The 18,137-nt window shown below is 43.0% G+C and overlaps 1 protein-coding gene across 4 annotated transcripts in view; it reads left to right on the forward strand.

Annotated features, from left to right (window-relative positions):
* The window catches only part of LOC111875296 (sodium-independent sulfate anion transporter), a 52,160-nt gene that overhangs the window by 24,848 nt on the left and 9,175 nt on the right, over positions 1–18,137 (forward strand). For 2 of the 4 annotated variants that reach the window (XM_023871443.2, XM_023871426.2), the window contains exons 2-5: positions 8,597–8,784; positions 9,830–10,025; positions 13,252–13,472; positions 16,709–16,880. In XM_023871443.2, the coding sequence (XP_023727211.1) occupies positions 8,599–8,784; positions 9,830–10,025; positions 13,252–13,472; positions 16,709–16,880 (775 nt within the window). In that variant the 5' untranslated portion in view covers positions 8,597–8,598. Of the gene's footprint in view, positions 1–6,888; positions 7,098–8,596; positions 8,785–9,829; positions 10,026–13,251; positions 13,473–16,708; positions 16,881–18,137 lie in introns of those variants that run through there. The other 2 variants (XM_023871416.2, XM_023871435.2) reach the window with 2 other exon arrangements.

The raw sequence follows: 18,137 nt of genomic DNA on the forward strand, positions 1-18,137 counted from the left end.
TGCTTTTTTCATTAGATTCATTTCTTACATTCCAGTGGAAGTATACTTAATGAATTCGCAATTACCGCGAGAAAGTTCCGTGTCATCAACAATTGCTCATAACCTTGCATTCATATTTCATAAATTCCCATTATTCATGTTTAATTGCGTAATAGGTTGAAGACGTTTCACGTTAAACATCTCTTCCAAACAAAGAAATTGGATAGAAATAATTCTAACAGGAGAGTGCACATTTTTCAAACAGCGATTTGGTTCATCCTGGTACGTCACACTAGCAATATTATAAAAGGTTATTAATTCCGTCCAGTGTGATTGAGACATGTTTTTTTTTATCAAACAACTGAACCACGAGGTGGTAGACACTCAACTTCCTTTAAAGAGAGGCAATATAAAGAACATGAGCTAAACTGCTTCTAAATTTTAACAAAGTCTTTTTAAACCACACTTTTAAATTAAGTAAGTATAAGAAACTTCGTGGCTTGAGTCCGAAAGCGAAATATACCGACCGAGCGACCGCCGCTTGTCAGCGAAGTTAGTACCAACTTTAGCGGATAGAGGTTTCGTGTGGTCAGCGCAACGAATCCACACGGCCGTTAATTTCGGGTTTCTAGACCGGAGCCGCTATCTTTCCATTCAAGTAGCTATTCAGTTATCTTCATGAGGCTGAATTGACCCCGTTACAGACCCACTACTTCTCAGAGAATCTGGTAGCACCAGCATCGAACCGGGGACCTCTGGATCTGTAGCCAGGAACTCTGACCACTAGACCACAGAATAATTTATGAATATTTTAATGTATTCATGCATGTTGCTGTGGTTGTTAAAGGATCACATTTCATGTTCATGACATTGTAATGATATTGTATGTACGTATTGATATTGACCAAACACATTGTAATAGTTTCCGCTTGTATTGATATATCCTTCTGTAGATGGTTTCTCTGACTGAAACATGTCAGGGATGAAAGATTAAAAAGGAGAGAGAAAAACATTTATCAGTCACACTGGTCGGAGTTGATAATCTTTTATACTTTCAAAGAGCGATTTTGTATTCTCTTAACGTTCATCTGTTGCAGATAAAAATCTGTGTTTGAGAAGTTATAGATGTTACTTAAGCGTCACGTGATGAAGACGTGGGCGAGCACCGCTTGCGTGATCGCTGTTTTGTTACGGCGCTGCCAATATGCAACATGGCGTCGAATCTAGAATGACTGATTAACCGGAAACGATTTTAAAGGAAGCGATCGTGGCCTAATCGAGATATACTTCCGGTCTATTCCTGGAGAGACTGAAGAGAACCAAAAAGAACTTCAGTCATGATAGTCGGTGTCCAGGTCGAGATTCGAACCGAAAACACCCCTAAGTCTACTTTATTATCGCTACTCCAACACACTCAGGTTTACTGCATCATGATCCAAGGGCAAAAGCCGTAGGTAAGAAGATGTGTGGGCCCCTGAACCATTCTGGATGCGGTCACTAAGGCTTTCATAGAATTAGAATTAATTTGGACATATAAGTCTTTAACATTCGTTGGTATTACAATGCTGTATCGTCAAAGAGAGACACCTGCGAATAAAGTAAAAATACATCGTACACACATTATTAAAAGATGCCGAGATAGCTCAATCGGTATAGCGAATGACTGCAGGGTGAACGGCCGAGAGGTCGGAGTTCAAGCGCCAGTAGGGTCAAGAATTTTCTCTCCTCCACGTCGTCCAAATAGACTCTCGTGTCAAACTTGCCTCCTATTGAATGGGTAAAGTAAAGTAAATGTATCCCTGTAACAGGCCGTGGAGGTCCATAGGGTTGAGACGTCAGGGTCCCACATTTTCTAGACAATCGGCTCAAAGATGGCGGTAAGGTTGTCAGCCCTACGCGCTGGCCGCCCTTTACCCCCAAGAATATTCCTGGTATTAATTTCTGTTAGAGGCTGAGTCGACCCCAGGGTCATAGTGCGGCTGGAAGGATTTGGTCAATTGAAAAATAATCCAGTGATCTCATAGGGACTTAAACCCGCGCGTGCCTATTGAATGGGTACCGAGAGTTATTTCCCAGGGGGTAAAGCGGCCGCGACGTGAAGGTGACTACTTATATTTAGCTCGAGCTGAGGTCAAGAAAATATGCATATACTCGTACATCCACTCCTCCATACGCCTTCATGGCGTAGTGCTTAATTAGTTAAGCACAGGGACAACTTTACCTTTTACGAACTGTGGTAACGAAAATGAAGATAGCCCAATGGTTGCAACACATAAAGATACCAAATAAAGAAAACTGAACACAAAAACTACCCCTGGAATAAATCACTGATGAGAAAGAGATCCTGAGGAAGAAACAGAGAGACCAACTAGAACTAAAGGGTTTGGGAAGAACCCTTCTGCCAAAATTTGCACAATTCAAGGTAATGAGAGTCAATAAAATGTAGTTTCATAATCGAAATGCAGGAAAATTTGTAAATGCAGTTATAAGCAACTTGGCTTCCTAGACAAATTAGACAATCATAGTGAAACTAACAAGCAGAGGACATGAAAAATATCACAAACAACCTATTCACAGATAGACTTGAAAGGACTCTGACGATGGTGTATACTGTACTTCTTTTGGCTTATTTTGGACTTCACCCATCGTCTGGTATGTAAAAGACAAAAAGGCAAAAAAAAACACGACGTTTCGGAGACTGGATCTGTCTCCGTCTTCAGGTGGATAGGGAAGGATAAACCTACTCAGTTGGGCCCCTTAGAAAGAGCTAATCTCAATCACTGGACCACTGGAAGCCTCAATTACTGCCAATTCTGCAGCTACTCAAGAATTTCCCAGCATTATATGGAACCCGAAGGCTCATTACCGTGTTCACAAGAGCCCTCCACTGGTCCCTATCCTAAGCCACATCAATCCAGTCCATACCACCATATACTGTCCCTCTAAGATCCTCCTTAATGCTATCCTCCCACTTACGTCTAGGTTTTCCTGGTGGTCTCTTTCCTTCTGGCTTTCTCACCAATATCCTATATGCATTCCTCTTCGTCTCCAATCGTGCTACACACATTGCCCATTTCATCTTCCTTGACTTGATCATTCTAATTATACTTGGAGAAGAGTACGAATTATGAAGCTCCTCATTATGTAGTTTTCTCCAACGTCCTGTCCCTTCATCTCTCTTCGGTCCAAATATTCTCAACACCCTGTTCTCAAACACCTTCAGTCTATGTTCCTCCTTTAATGTCAGAGACCAAGTTCCAAACCCATACAGAACCACAGGCAAAATTATAGTTTTGTATATTCTATTTTTTGTGTTTTTGGACAGCAGAGCCACAGGCTACATGTATGAGAAAAATACACTGGCTGCATCTCGTTCAGCTCCAAACGAAACGGGACTGTTTGCGACTGCGCGTCTGGTTTGTATAATCTCGACGGGATTAACAACATAGCTTTGCGCAGAGAAAGAAGGCCCGTCGTTTGGTATGCTGCAATGTGAATGACAATGCTTACAAATACGTATCGGCCTTGCTTATTGTGATTATACAATTAAGAGGCTCCTCTACCAGGGGTATGGAAAATTGTTAGGGGCCAAATTTTGGCATCCATATCATCTGCTTTAGCACTAAATAACTCTGTCCAGAGAAATCCTACGTGAGAAGCTAATGGTCAGTCAGTTCATCTAAAAGTTCTGTGCCTTTTATGGAAACCGAAAGTTAAATGCAGTGTTCTTTAGAGCCCGCCACTGGATCTTATCTTGAGCCAGATGAATCCTAACCGCATCCTGTCTTTGACATGAGATATATTAAAATTAATTTATCTAAGCAGCCTCAGGTCGCGCCATAGCTCAAGCGGTCAGTCGCTGGCTTCCCACCGCCGCGGCCCGGGTTCGATCCCGGGTCTGGTCAAGTGTGATTTGTGGTGGACAAAGTGGCGCTGGGGCAGGTTTTCTCCGAGTACTTCGATTTTCCTGCCAATCTTCATTCCACCAATTGCTCCACAATCACCCTCACCTATCATCTGGGGCTGGTACAATAGGCCATAAGTGCAAGAGACTTAGTACCACCCCACTAAAAATAAAAAACTAAGCAGCCTGATCTAAAGGCAATGCTAGATGAAGACAAATGCAGTCTAGTATTTGCCGTAATGGGGGGGGGGGAACGAACTCCGTGGCCTGTAGTCCGCAAGCGAACTATACCGACCGAGCGACCGCCGCTTCTCGGCTTCCAACTTTTGCGGATAGAGAGTGTCTCGTGGTCAGCGCAACCGTTCCCCACGGCCGTTAATCTCGGTTTTCTAGACCGGTGCCGCTATTTCCTTGAAATAGCTCCTGAATTATCCTCATGAGGTTCAGTGGACCCCGTTCCAGACCCACTACTTCTCAGAAAATCTGGTAGCGCCGGGAATCGAACCCGGACCTCTGGATCTGTAGCCAGGAAGACCACTAGACCACAGAGGCGGTCCGTAATCTGGTACAGAGGTCCTAAATACTGCCGTAGACAAAATAATTTCTTTCAGAGCGAAAGTAAATGCAAAATTTGTTCATTCCTAGCAGACTCGAAACTTTTAATATACCACAAACAGCATGGGATTTACATCTTATCATTAATCCAAGCAGACTACATGACGTCACTACAGAATGTTTATGTCCCGTGTTGATGGGTAACAGAAGAGAGAGACTTTGCGAGCCCTCCGTTAGATGTCACCCGTGTTCGAAACGTGACAAGCATTTGCAATTAGTAACCTGCTGGTAATTTAGAACAAGGCATCGCAGTTAGCAACGTTTATATGACATGTTTATTATAAAGTATATGAGACATTCTCACTGAAATCAAAGTAAGCCAAGCAGGCTAAAAATATCAGGTCAGTACTTTTGTTTAACATCTTTGTGAAAGGTAATCACTTCATCTGCCGGTCACGGTAGCCGAGCCGTCTAAGGCATGTACTGTCTTCGCTCGCTTGGAAACCGGGATCATGGGTTCGAATCCCACTCAGGGCATGGATGTTTAGTTTGTATGTGTGCGTTTTTCTGTGTTTGTGTACAGGTAGAGGCCTTGCGACGAGCTGCTCACTCGCCCAAGGAGTCCTACCGAATGTGTAAGATCTAGAAAAACCGAAGTGGACGGAGTTCGTAGAGGTAGGCCTAGGCCCACTGGGTCTGTAGTGCCAAGGGGGGAAAAAATCAGTTCATCTGACAAATGATTTGCCTTCAATTCCCTAATTGTTGCAACACGTAAGATATTTCTATAATTCTTTGTCTCCGATGAAGGCTCGAGAAAAACTCCACTTCTACACTGTAACAATATATTTTCCGTTCCTTCCATTTCGTGTCAAACCATAATTCCAATATTCACTATTATTGAATATCAGCAGAATCGCGTGATGAACCCATTTTGTTAATTATACAAACCAACGTGATGAGGGGGATGTTGCAGCCTATTCAAAGGCGCTTTCTGCAACGAGACTATATCTATAACGTCGGATGTTAGGATGGATGTTGAACGAGAAGATATTAGGAAGGAAGGAACCGTGGCATGAACTGAGGAAGACTTTGAAAAACATCGGTCAGAAAATTCGGTGACCCGACAGAGATTCCGCACAGAATCACAGGGTTTTTGGACTTCGTCCAACGTTTGGTTTCAGAAACTGGATCTGTTTCTGTCCTCAGGCGAAGGGGGAGACATCTACTTTGTTTGGTACCTTAAAAAAAGCTAACCTCAACCACTCTTTTGGTTTAATTTAGTTTAATTTCTTGGGGTTGAGTGAGACTGTCCACTTGGTACGTCGGCCACTAATTGACCTACTATACCAGCTCCGGATGATAGCTGATAATGAGTGTGGAGCAGTCGGTGGAATAAAAATTGGAAGGGGAAACCGAAATACTCGCAGAAAACCTACCCAGTTACACTTTGTCCATCAGAAATCTCACATGACCTGACCTGGGTTCGAACCGGGGCCGCCGCGGTGGGACACCGGTTACTAACACCCTGAGCTATGACACTGCCTCAGTCGTTCTTTCTAAGGGACCCAACAGAATAGGTGTCTCCCCCCTCATCTGAGGACGGAAGTAGATCCAGAGTCCGAAACGCTGTGTTCTTAGTTTTCAGAATACCGTACAATGGACAAAGCAAAAAAACCCAGTAATTCTTAGTGCTACGCACCATCGCCACAACCCCTAAGAAACTACTAGATTGTTACAGACAGACCAACCAGTTCAGTACCAGCGTCGCTGTATATACTATCTTTGACTCGAAATTCACTGTTTTCAAATCTAGTCGAAAATAAAAATGAATAACTATTCTTTCCCTACACTAGGGGCGCGGAGTAGTCTGTAGTTAAACATTCATAGACAACAGTCATAAACCGCTTACTGTACGGTTTCATTGCGTGGATGTGCAGTGCAAACACTTCGTCATCCATAGAAATATTCTGATATCTATCTTCTGATTTGGGCAAGGATATATGTGCGGAAATACCTAGAACATTCCGTTGAAATATTTCCCAGAACTTCGTAAAACGGCATATTTCTCTTTTTGCAATCCAGTCCTCTATCAACCGCTTATGATTTAATTTCCTCTTCAGCTCAGCTGCTAAAAATTCATAGAACTTGATTTAATATTCTTGCCCATACTGAATTTCTTTGTTCTAATAACTAAAACAAAAGAATAACCTAAAAAACCGGCCTGATCAAGATGCGAACATAGGATCACGTGGTTATAAATCTGTCTGAGTGGTCTAAATAAATAAGTAGGAATTTGTAGGGGCGAAGATTATGACGAAGTCCGAGACAGTGACGTTTCACAATGACGAACATGATGCCAACGAAGTCACTTGGGATTCACAGGAGTGCTGACGGAAGGTATGAATTTCAAGGAAATGTGCCACCAATGTGAAGTAGAGGGCAGAGCTACATAACTGGTTTGCGACGAGAGACGTTCTGGTTGAGTCAGTCAGTGATTCCTGCACGCAACCGACAGTTTACGGGACACTGCAATAGGACAACTGAATCGAACTGTCCCGCAGGCTTCTTGCTTTATATCTGGAATAACTTCGATTTGAATCTCGATACGTAATAATTAGTACTTCATTTTTAGCTTGTTTCTCTTGCTTAAAGGTTATTGGTGAGTAAGGTTATTGGATCATAATATTTTCTGCGACGGCCATTTCAACGTCTGAAGCATGTGACCGATCTTCACCAGAGGCCACCCCAGTGACATATTTATAAGTTTCTGCGATCAGTAATAAAATAACACACTGTCCGGCATGCAAACTTACAAGAAATTTCGGGTGCTCAAGAACAATATGGATTTACCAGGAGATTTTCAGGCCTGGTTTCTTTTATTGCTAGTGGAGTGGGACTAAGTTCCTTGTACTGCGGCCACTTCTGGTCTATTGTACCAGCATCAGATGATAGGTGAGGGTGATTGTGGAGCAATTGGTGGAATGAAGATTGGCAGGGGAAACCGAAGTACTCGGAGAAAACCTGCCCCAGCGCCACTTTGTCCACCACAAATCCCACTTGACCAGACCGGGAATCGAACCCGGGCCGCCGCTGTGGGAAACCAGCGACTAACCGCTTGAACTATTGCGGGGCCTTCAGGCCTGTTACTTTAGGTTACATGATGATGATGATGATGATGATGAGAAATGAATGTCACAAATTAACGTGTCTAATAACAATATATTTATTTGGTCTTACAGATGAATTGTTAGAGAACAAGACAACAATGAAATGTAACAAAGTTTTACTAAAATGCTGCGGCAATAGAACTGCCTTACATGTTTCGGTCCTATAGGATCATCTTCAGAATGTCGTGTAATAAAATGAAACTACTCACATGTTCGTTTAAACTTGTATTTAATAATTTAAGTTCAATTCCTGTCAGACTGGAAGAATTATATGAGTTAAGTTCAAAATACTATGAACATTTGCACACATAAGCTTAAGTAAGAGTGGTAAATTCTACTATAATTTAAACCACACATAGACGACATGTTTCGGCCTTTGGGCCTTCATCAAGTATCCATATTCACTACTGGCTGAGCTGTTCAGCCCTTACATCGCCCAGTGCTCGGAGCGGGTATAATTTGTGTTGTCAGTTTGGTATATTAGGGTGTAGAAGTAAAGCTATCCCTGTAACAGGCCGTGAAGGCCCATAGGGTTGTGAGAGGTCGAGGCTCCCACATTTTCTAGAATCGGCTCACAGATGGCGGTAAGGTTGTCGGCCACCCTTTACCCCCAAAGAATATTCCTGGTACTCATTTCTGTTAGAGGTTGAGTCGACCCCAGGGCCATAGTGCTGCGCAGTGCTAATATATACGCACTTGTTAAATTGCTAATTTGAAATAAATGTCAATTTATTAACATCTGTTGAAACATTAATTCCTTTTACTGCAATACATATATATTTTTTTATTTTATTCCGGCGTTTTGTGGAGGACAACACAAAATATACGCACTGTATACGTTGGCAAATGTAAGGGGTTAGCATGTAGTAAACAGTGATGCGGACTTGATGATGGCCGAAATACATGAAGCGTCTCTACAGAAGCTATGCTGACTGCAATAAATACAGCACATGTCGCTACGGTACAATATTTGCATATAAACTGGTTGCAGGCATGCTGGGGACTCTGAACACGAGGAATGTACGCCGACTGGTGGCAAAGCGCCTGCCGCTGTTGAACTGGCTACCCTATTACAAGCCAAGCATCGCGGTGGCTGACCTGGTCGCAGGCGTCACAGTGGGCCTGACACTCATCCCGCAAGCCATTGCCTACGCATCCCTCGCGGGACTCCACGCACAAGTAAGGTCGCGCCTTGAGAAATGTTTTGTTGAAGCGAAAGGAATGTGCTTATTTAGTGAGACATAATTTTGTCAAGCGGAATTTCCAAAAGAAAATAAATAATACAGTAATATTCTCTTAAACCACTTCATAGACAATGAAGTAGCCTTTATTCTAACGAAAAGAATTATTTAATAAAATAATATTTTAATAAAACGACTGTGACCACTCATGAGTAATATTCAGTCCCACATTTTCTATACATGAACTAACCGGTGTCTGTTTAATACCCGCTGTCTGCACCGCAGACTGGAGCTGAGCCCTTCTTGAGGAGCCGCCAATTCTGCAGCTACTCAAGAATTTCCCAGCATTTTATCGAACCCGAACGTTCATTACCGTGTTCACAAGAGTCCTCCACTGGTCCTTATCCTGAGCCAGATATACCCAATCCATATCATCCCATCCTGTGTCTCTAAGATCCATTCTAATATTATCCACCCACTTACGTCTTGGTATTCCCACTGGTCTCTTTCCTTCTGGCTTTCCCACCAATACCCTATATGCATTCCTCACCTCCCACATTCGTGCTACATGCCCTGCCCACCTCACCCTCCTTGACTTGATCAATCTAATTATACTTGGAGAAGAGTACAAGTTATGAAGCTCCTCATTATGCAGTTTTCTGCAACCTCCTGTCACTTCATCTCTCTTCTGTCCAAATATTCTCCTCAACACCCTCAGTCTATGTTCCTCCCTTAAGGTCAGAGACAAAGTTTCACACCCATACAGAACCACCTGCAAAATTGTAGTTTTGTATATTCTAATTTTTATGTTTTTGGACGAGAAGACAAAAGGTTCTGGACTGAATGGTAGACACTGCACACATATCCATGCCTTCAGTGGGATTCGAAATCATGATCCCAGGGTTCGAGCGGGCGAAGACTGCCGTTGTGTTCGGCTGGCAGGCAATACGTGTATACTTATTAGATCCTGAGTGGATAGGCTATTGACAATGCATCCCGGTGTTTTTGGGTCACGTCTCAATGGGACACTCTCATTTCCGCAGTATGGTCTGTATTCTGCCATGGCGGGTGCTGTGGTCTACATCATGTTTGGGACCTGCAAGGAAGTGAACATCGGTCCCACGGCGCTGATGTCACTGCTCACTTACACGTACACGCACGAAACAAACCCGGACATGGCGGTGCTTCTGTGTTTCCTCACCGGCTGTATAGTGTTTCTGTGTGGCATCCTGCAGCTGGGTTAGCATAATCCATAATTTGTTTATTTACTTGTATACAGTTCTGTCTTCTGGGATATAATGTTGTGTGGTCCGTTGAAAGTTAACGGACGTTTTGGGGGAACATGTCGGCTCCATCTTCAGGGTCAACGAATAAGCGAAGCAAGAAACTAGCGTGAAGGCCTACTAGTTACCTGCTTCATGCTGGCCTACTGACGGAATGCAGGCCGTTATATCCCATGTCTACTCGTTACCTGCTTCATGCTGACCTACTGACAGACTACAGGGCGTTATATCCCATGTCTACTCGTTACCTGCTTCATGCTGACCTACTGACAGACTACAGGGCGTTATATCCCATGTCTACTCGTTACCTGCTTCATGCTGACCTACTGACAGACTACAGGGCGTTATATCCCATGTCTACTCGTTACCTGCTTCATGCTGACCTACTGACAGACTACAGGGCGTTATATCCCATGTCTACTCGTTACCTGCTTCATGCTGACCTACTGACAGACTACAGGGCGTTATATCCCATGTCTACTCGTTACCTGCTTCATGCTGACCTACTGACAGACTACAGGGCGTTATATCCCATGTCTACTCGTTACCTGCTTCATGCTGACCTACTGACAGACTACAGGGCGTTATATCCCATGTCTACTCGTTACCTGCTTCATGCTGACCTACTGACAGACTACAGGGCGTTATATCCCATGTCTACTCGTTACCTGCTTCATGCTGACCTACTGACAGACTACAGGGCGTTATATCCCATGTCTACTCGTTACCTGCTTCATGCTGACCTACTGACAGACTACAGGGCGTTATATCCCATGTCTACTCGTTACCTGCCTCATGCTGGCCTACTGACGGACTACAGGGCGTTATGTCCAATGTCTACTCGTTACCTGCTTCATGCTGACCTACTGACGGACTGCAGGGCGTTATGTCCAATGTCTACTCGTTACCTGCTTCATGCTTGCCTACTGACGGACTGCAGGGCGTTATATCCCGTGTCTACTCGTTACCTACCTCATGCTGACCTACTGACGGACTGCAGGGCGTTATGTCCAATGTCTACTCGTTACCTGCTTCATGCTGACCTACTGACAGACTACAGGCCTTTTATATCCCATGTCTACTCGTTACCTGCTTCATGCTGGCCTACTGACGGACTACAGGGCGTTATATCCCAGGAGACACAACTATTCATGACCACTGCTGTGAGAACCTAAAATCCTACGCTTCTTTGCACTTTATAGCACGACTATCAGTGACTCACTTTATGCAGAATGACAGTGAAAAATGAAGTTGGAATTGTGTGGAAGGAAGCGGTTATGACCTAAATTGGGAGCCAGGATAGCTCAGTCGGTATAGCGACTGGCTACGGGCTGGACGACCGAGGGGTCGGAGTTCGAGTCACGGTAGGGTCAAGAATTTTCTCTTCTCCACGTCGTCCAGACCGGCTCTGGGGCCCACCCAGTCTCCTATCCAATGGGTACCGAGGGCTCTTTCCCCCGAGGTAAAGTGGCCAGGGCGTGAAGCTGACCACTCGCCTCCAACTGGTGTAGAGTTCAACAAAATATGGCTCTATACATCCACTTCCCCATACGTCTTCATGGCGTAGTGCTTAATTAGTCAGGCACCGGGACAGCTTCATCTTTTGCCTTTACACCGGAATTATCCCCGGAGGGAGGAGAATTACGAAACCCTCAGTCATTATAATCGTGTTCTGCAGAGATTCGAAAGAGACATCTTTCCAATATGAGTGACAAGCAGTGCCGCTTGAGCGCTTGAGTCTGCTTTCTCGAATGAAGTACGTTTCTAGTTAGGCATCTTAAATTAATTAATAATTTGACCCGATATACACAATGTTGATCCTGTATGAAAATCTTCTCGGGCGATCAGCCGTGTCAATGCTGATTTAAAATCCAACTTTTCTGAGATCTCCCACGCGCTCATTAAATGCTGTCTCCTGCCGCATTTTGTGTCAATAGAATGAGGTATTGTTTTGACCAGACTGGTATACTCTTATATAGTGCGGTCGCATTTTATGCAAATTTGAAATAGTGCGATACAACAAATATGAATAAAGTCTCATTTTATGAGCATAGTTTGAAATAATGTGAATCCACCAACCGCCAACAAAATCGGCAATACGTTTATTCCTATGAGGAAACTTGTCTGGAATTATGCGATATCTTCAGGGACTCGTCCTCACATAAAACACGATGTATGATTATTCACCACATCGAACTTGATGGTGGAGATGAAGGAGATCTCTAAAACGTTGGATTTTAATTCGACATTGACATGGTTGATCCCCTGAGGAAATTATTCGCCGCGTATAAATCATATATTTTTTTTAATTCGCATAGCGGGGGGTGGAGTCCAGTTGGGTCCACTCGGCACGGCGGCCACTGATTGGCCTATTGTAGCCTGCCCCGGGTGATTATGATGATGGAGAATTTGGTAGAATGAAGATTGACAAGGGAAAACGAAGTACTCGGAGAAAACCTACCCCAGCGCCACTTTGTCCACCACAAATCCCGCTTGACCAGACCCGGGTTTGAACTCGGGCCGCAGCGGTGGAAAGCCAGCGACTAACCGCTTGAGCTATGGCGCGGTCTAAATCATATCTTACTTAAAACGCTAATTTCAAGTCTTTGATGCTGAGTAGTGAGATTTCCCCTTAGACCCTTTATCTCCGGGGAATTCTAACATAAAGGCAAAGGTAAATTGTCCTTAAGCATCAAGCATAAAGATACGCAGGCTTAGGGGAGTGAATATGAAGTGTCACTTGTCATTAAACTTTGTACTAGTGTAGATGAGTGACCAGCTTCAAGGTTCAGTCGCTTTACCTCCACGGAAACTGAATAAAATTATATATGAAGAGTGACGATGCTACATTAGTACAAATATTATGTCTTTGGACATTACCCATCGTCTTGTATTTATCTAAAGACCGTCTTGTTTATTTTTCCAAACACAACGTTTCGGAGACTGGATTTTGTCTCCGTCTTCAGGTAAAACCTACTCAGTTGGGCACAATCAATAGAGCCAGTCCCTCTCTCGCAGTAAGTTTTAGCTGAAGACGGAGACAGAATCCAGTCTCCGAAACGTTGTGTTTGGAAAAATAAACAGGACGGTCTTTAGATAAATACAAGACGATGGATAATGTCCAAAAACATAATATTTGTAGTAAGTAACGCTATTGCATAAGACGGAACGTTTTGATGCAGGGTTTCTGGTAGAATTCGTATCAGTACCAGTAGTTGCTGGCTTCACGTCAGCATCAGCCATCATAATTGCGAGCTCCCAAGTAAAAGGTCTGTTTGGATTGAGCTACAGTTCCGAGGGATTCGTGGATTCCTGGACCAAACTGTTCCAGAATATTGGCAGCACGAGGATGTGGGATACGGTGCTGGGCGTCTGTTGCATCATCAGCCTACTGTGTCTCAGGGTGAGTAGCGTCAGATAGAGGTCTGAATATTGGTTGAGATGTTACTGGTTATCTTCAGTGCTTCCAGATGAATTCCTCGACAGCACCTTTAAATAGACCATGATCTCTACTCGCCTTTCATGAACATGTTGCAAAACATTCGGCGCATTTTACCCTATACAGTTTAAGTAGCATCGTCAAACTCCTAAGAATTCACCAAACATCGGTACCAATCCTTATGTACCTTGAAATACCAATTATTTTTTTATTGCTAGTGGGTGGGACTAAGTCCCTTGTACTGCGGCCACTTCTGGCCTGTTGTACCAGCCCCAGATGATAGGTGAGGGTGATTGTGGAGCAATTGGTGGAATGAAGATTGGCAAGGGAAACCGAAGTACTCGGAGAAAACCTGCCCCAGCGCCACTTTCTCCACCACAAATTACACTTGACTGAACCGGGATCGAACCCGGGCCGCCGCGGTGGGAAGCCAGCGTCTAACCGCTTGAGCTATGGCGCGGCCTAATTAAAATATTACTTAAACCTAAATGTGACTATAGCGAATGTCTACGGGCTTAGGTGAAAAGCCACGAATTTCTAGTGACGTTATAACTGCCGCGGTCTTACTGTTCCTTACTCAAACAGGCAAAGGGATTTATATCAGGACCCTCTGCCAGTAGAACGAAGGACCTGTTGAAACTAAACAGACATCAATTAAGAAGGGTGGTAGGATTACTTACTGGACACTACCACCTAAAAGGACACCTTTTCAAACTGGGACTGACAGAGGACCCACCTGTGAAAGGTGCCTACAAGAAGACGAATCAGCCACACACATCCTGTGTGATTGTGAGGCCATAGCTTACTTACGATTTTGTCACCTGGGTCAATTCTTCATGGAACCAAGTGACTTTTATGCCCCCCCCCCATAAATAAAGTCCTGCATTTCATTCGAAATGTAGGATTAATGAAGGGTTAATCCAAAGGGTAAGCACAATAGATCACTGAAGGTCGCACTGCGAGGGCCGGATGTCATGGCCCACTCTTTACACATACTACTATTGTTCCTTAAGCTGAAACGTCTGAACTTGATTATCCCTTATCTACGTATTTCGCTTCCACATTTTACCATTTAATTCACCCAAATTTCTATAATATTTCAAAATTGGGAAATCTATCAGTGTTAGAGAGTTTTAAGTAGAATTGTACTTAAAGGCTGTCTTCTGTCTATCAAGAGATGACCTCTATTGTTATTGTTGTTATTATTATTATTGTTATTCATGCTAACTGTGTAATTATTATAGACTATCATTTTTGTATTCTTTTTTTTTAATTATTTTTGTGTATTTCTCTATTCGTGCTAGCTTTGTAATTGGCCTCTGTGCTGTTAAGTTTGCACGTAAATAAACATGAATTGAATTATTATTATTATTATATTTGTTGTTTTACTGCAATTGGGTGTTCACCCGGTGGCAGTAGACCTTAGACTGGGCAGTAGACCTTACACTGACACAGACAAGGAAATTAGACTGTACATAAAGGGAACAATGCAAAACAAGGTACACACAGTAAACAAAGTAGAGACATTGCATATCCAAACATGTACAGTTAACTATGCAGTACACGCGTTGCAAGGACACACACACACAATAATCCCAGTGCATTTGAGTATCCTGAGTAAGGGCAATACTATTAGAGTATTCTCAGTGTCTTCCCATTAAGAGAAGCCCAAGAATATGTATTAATGTTGCGATGTATGAACATTGTACTCTTGACAAATGTTTTGAAGTGGTAAAGTATATTATTCTATTCCCATTTTCATTACTAGTTTCATCTAACTCATTTCCAAAATATCTGTTTAAAACTATCTCCTCTCCTTATGTTTGTCATTGAAACGTCTTAACAACATTTTCCTATGGTGCTTGGGGAAGTGGTTGAAGTGGTTCGCCATGACACTTTCAAAATCTCAGATCCATTTTCCGTTCCTTAGCTCGTTCCAAATAATCTAACCAAGACTGAGAGTTGTGAAAAATGTCTTAACATGCTGCACAAAATCCCCAAGCTTAAGCATCACCTCTTGTCGTCTGTCCGCAACCCCTGATTCAATATACAGGGTTATTCATAAGTCCGTGAAACGATTTGAAAATTTACAATAAATAAACTACGCAACGGATACCAAATTTTATTACACTGAAATAGAGATAAACTCACCAAGTTTTTTTTACATAATTCACAGATGCTCGATGTGTCCACCTTTGCTGATACGGCAGACATTATGCGATAATCCATTTGGACCCACAACCGTGTCAGCATATCACGGTTGACCAGAGCCACAGCAGCGGTGATACGGTTGCGAAGACCCCTGAGATTAGCAGGCAATGGCGGTTTAAAAAAAAACGTGGAGAGATTCATTCTCTATCGGAGTAAGAATTACCATGATCCGATGCATAGTTTAATTGTTGTGAATTTTTAAAACGTTTCACGGACTTTTGAATAACCCTGTATTTGCAGCTACCCTCTATATATAGAAGCCGTCTCCTCCATCCGCAACCTGAGGACGCGACGCGACGCATCGCGGTGGGAAATGCCCCGGGTAATGTGGTCTTCTCTCAACATAGCATAGTTAAACAACATCAGAGAACCATTAAAAATACTTCGTTATAAAACGATATTGTATAAATCTTTTATGGATTTTAAATTTGTCTTCTTGGTGATACCAACACACATAGTCTTCCGACGATCTGACAATCCGTCCAAGGAGTCCTACCGTCTGCAAAAACGACCATGAAACTGAGAAATCAGCCCTATGCTCCAATGTGGGAACCAGAGTAAAGAGAGAAATACAAACAAACAAACAAACAAACAAACTCCGTGGTTTAGGACGCAAGCGAACTATACCGACCTAGCGACCGCCGCTTCTCAGGCGAAGTTAGTGCCAACTTTAGCGGATAGAGGGTGTCGCGTGGTCAGCGCCATATTTCAGTTTTCTAAACCGGAGCCGCTAATTTTCCATTCAAGTAGCTCCCCAATTATCCTCACGAGGCTGAGTGGACCCCGTTCCAGACCCACTACTTCTCAGATTATCTGGCAGCGCCGGGAATCGAATCCAGGACCTCTGGATCTATACCCAGGAACCTTGACCACTAGACAACAGAGGCGATCCAAAGAGAAATACACATACGAAAAGTACAAATCAAAGTTGTTTCAGTAAACTTGTGTGTATGCATTCGAAATGTGACCTTTGTATATCCGTTTTACAGAGACTAAAGGACATTAGGCTGGGTGAACCTGGGAAGGAGACCAGTCGACAGAGAGCCCTCACCAAACTCTGTTTCTTCATAGCTACAGGACGCAATGCAATGGTGGTTGTAATTTGTGCTGTCATATCGTACATCTTCAAGAGCCAAGGACAAACGCCATTCGTACTTACAGGTGTTAAGAATTAACAGTTAACTAACCTGCTTTGTGTCAAATACTCTTAAGGCGATTTTAGGTATACTCCGACAGGCTGACTGATCGTTGATAGATTTGTGGGCTCTTAGATGGGTGAATGGTTGGATGGAGGGCTGATATGGCGTTGATAGACTGATGATGAACGAATGGATGAGTGGGCAGAAGGGCGTGTATATATATATATATATGGGATTGAAAGCAACTATGCAATTTGCATCAGTGACCGAGGTTCATGGTGTTACAAAGATATATTATTTACTTGATAGGGTTATTCAAGACAATCCTGAAATTTGTATCAGCGTTAACAAGTGGAAAGTTCGATGTCCTTTGAAACTATATTAATATGTCAATATTTAAAGGACATAAAATAATATTCAAATTTTAAGTATGTATTTCTGTCACCACAGGTTAATCTAACCTCTAACAGAAGTTGGAATATTTAAACATATTTTTTCTGTTGCAAATCGTTGACCGGTTATATTAGTGACCGCCTCTGTGGTCAAGTGGTCGGAGTTCATGGCTACAGATCCAGAGGTCCCGGGCTCGATCCCCGGCGCTACCAGAGTTGCTGAGAAGTAGTGGGTCTGGAACGGGGTCCACTCAGCCTCATGAGGATAATTGAGGAGCTAGTTCTAGGAAATAGCGGCTCCGGTCTAGAAAACAGACATTAACGGCCTTGGGGATCCGTTGCCCTGACCAAGTGACACCCTCTATCCGCAAAAGTTTGCACTAACTTCGCTGACAAGCGGCGGTCGCTCGGTCGGTATAGTTCGCTTGCGGACTATAGGCCACGGAGTTTGTTTCTTTTTATTCCGTGAGGGCCAATATGAGAGACTTAGAATCCAACCCAGAATTAAACTCAAATTATAACAGTAAAACTGCTGTTCAATAAATTTTTAGTTATGTTTTTGGTAATGAATATTTGTATTATTGAATGTTTTATTTTTTAATGTATTGATGTCACTGAGAGATTTCGCATTGCTCCCCTTACATTAATATCTGAAGCAGCATTTAGAAGCAGATTGTCATTCTTATTTAAATAATCAATTTAAAATAAATATCGAAAAATCAGTATCGAGTTCAATGGCAGCCATTTTGTTGAAATATCATGCTGTAGTGCCAGAGAATCCCGAATACAGTGAATTAGTATAAAATGGTTTAATAAAAGGCTGTTAATTTCCATGAACTTTGTTTACGAACACAATTTCGGAAATGACGCGACCCTAATAGTTTTAC

The sequence above is a fragment of the Cryptotermes secundus genome, unplaced genomic scaffold (genome assembly GCF_002891405.2).
Source record: "Cryptotermes secundus unplaced genomic scaffold, Csec_1.0 scaffold442, whole genome shotgun sequence".
Classification (NCBI taxonomy): Eukaryota; Metazoa; Arthropoda; class Insecta; order Blattodea; family Kalotermitidae; genus Cryptotermes; species Cryptotermes secundus.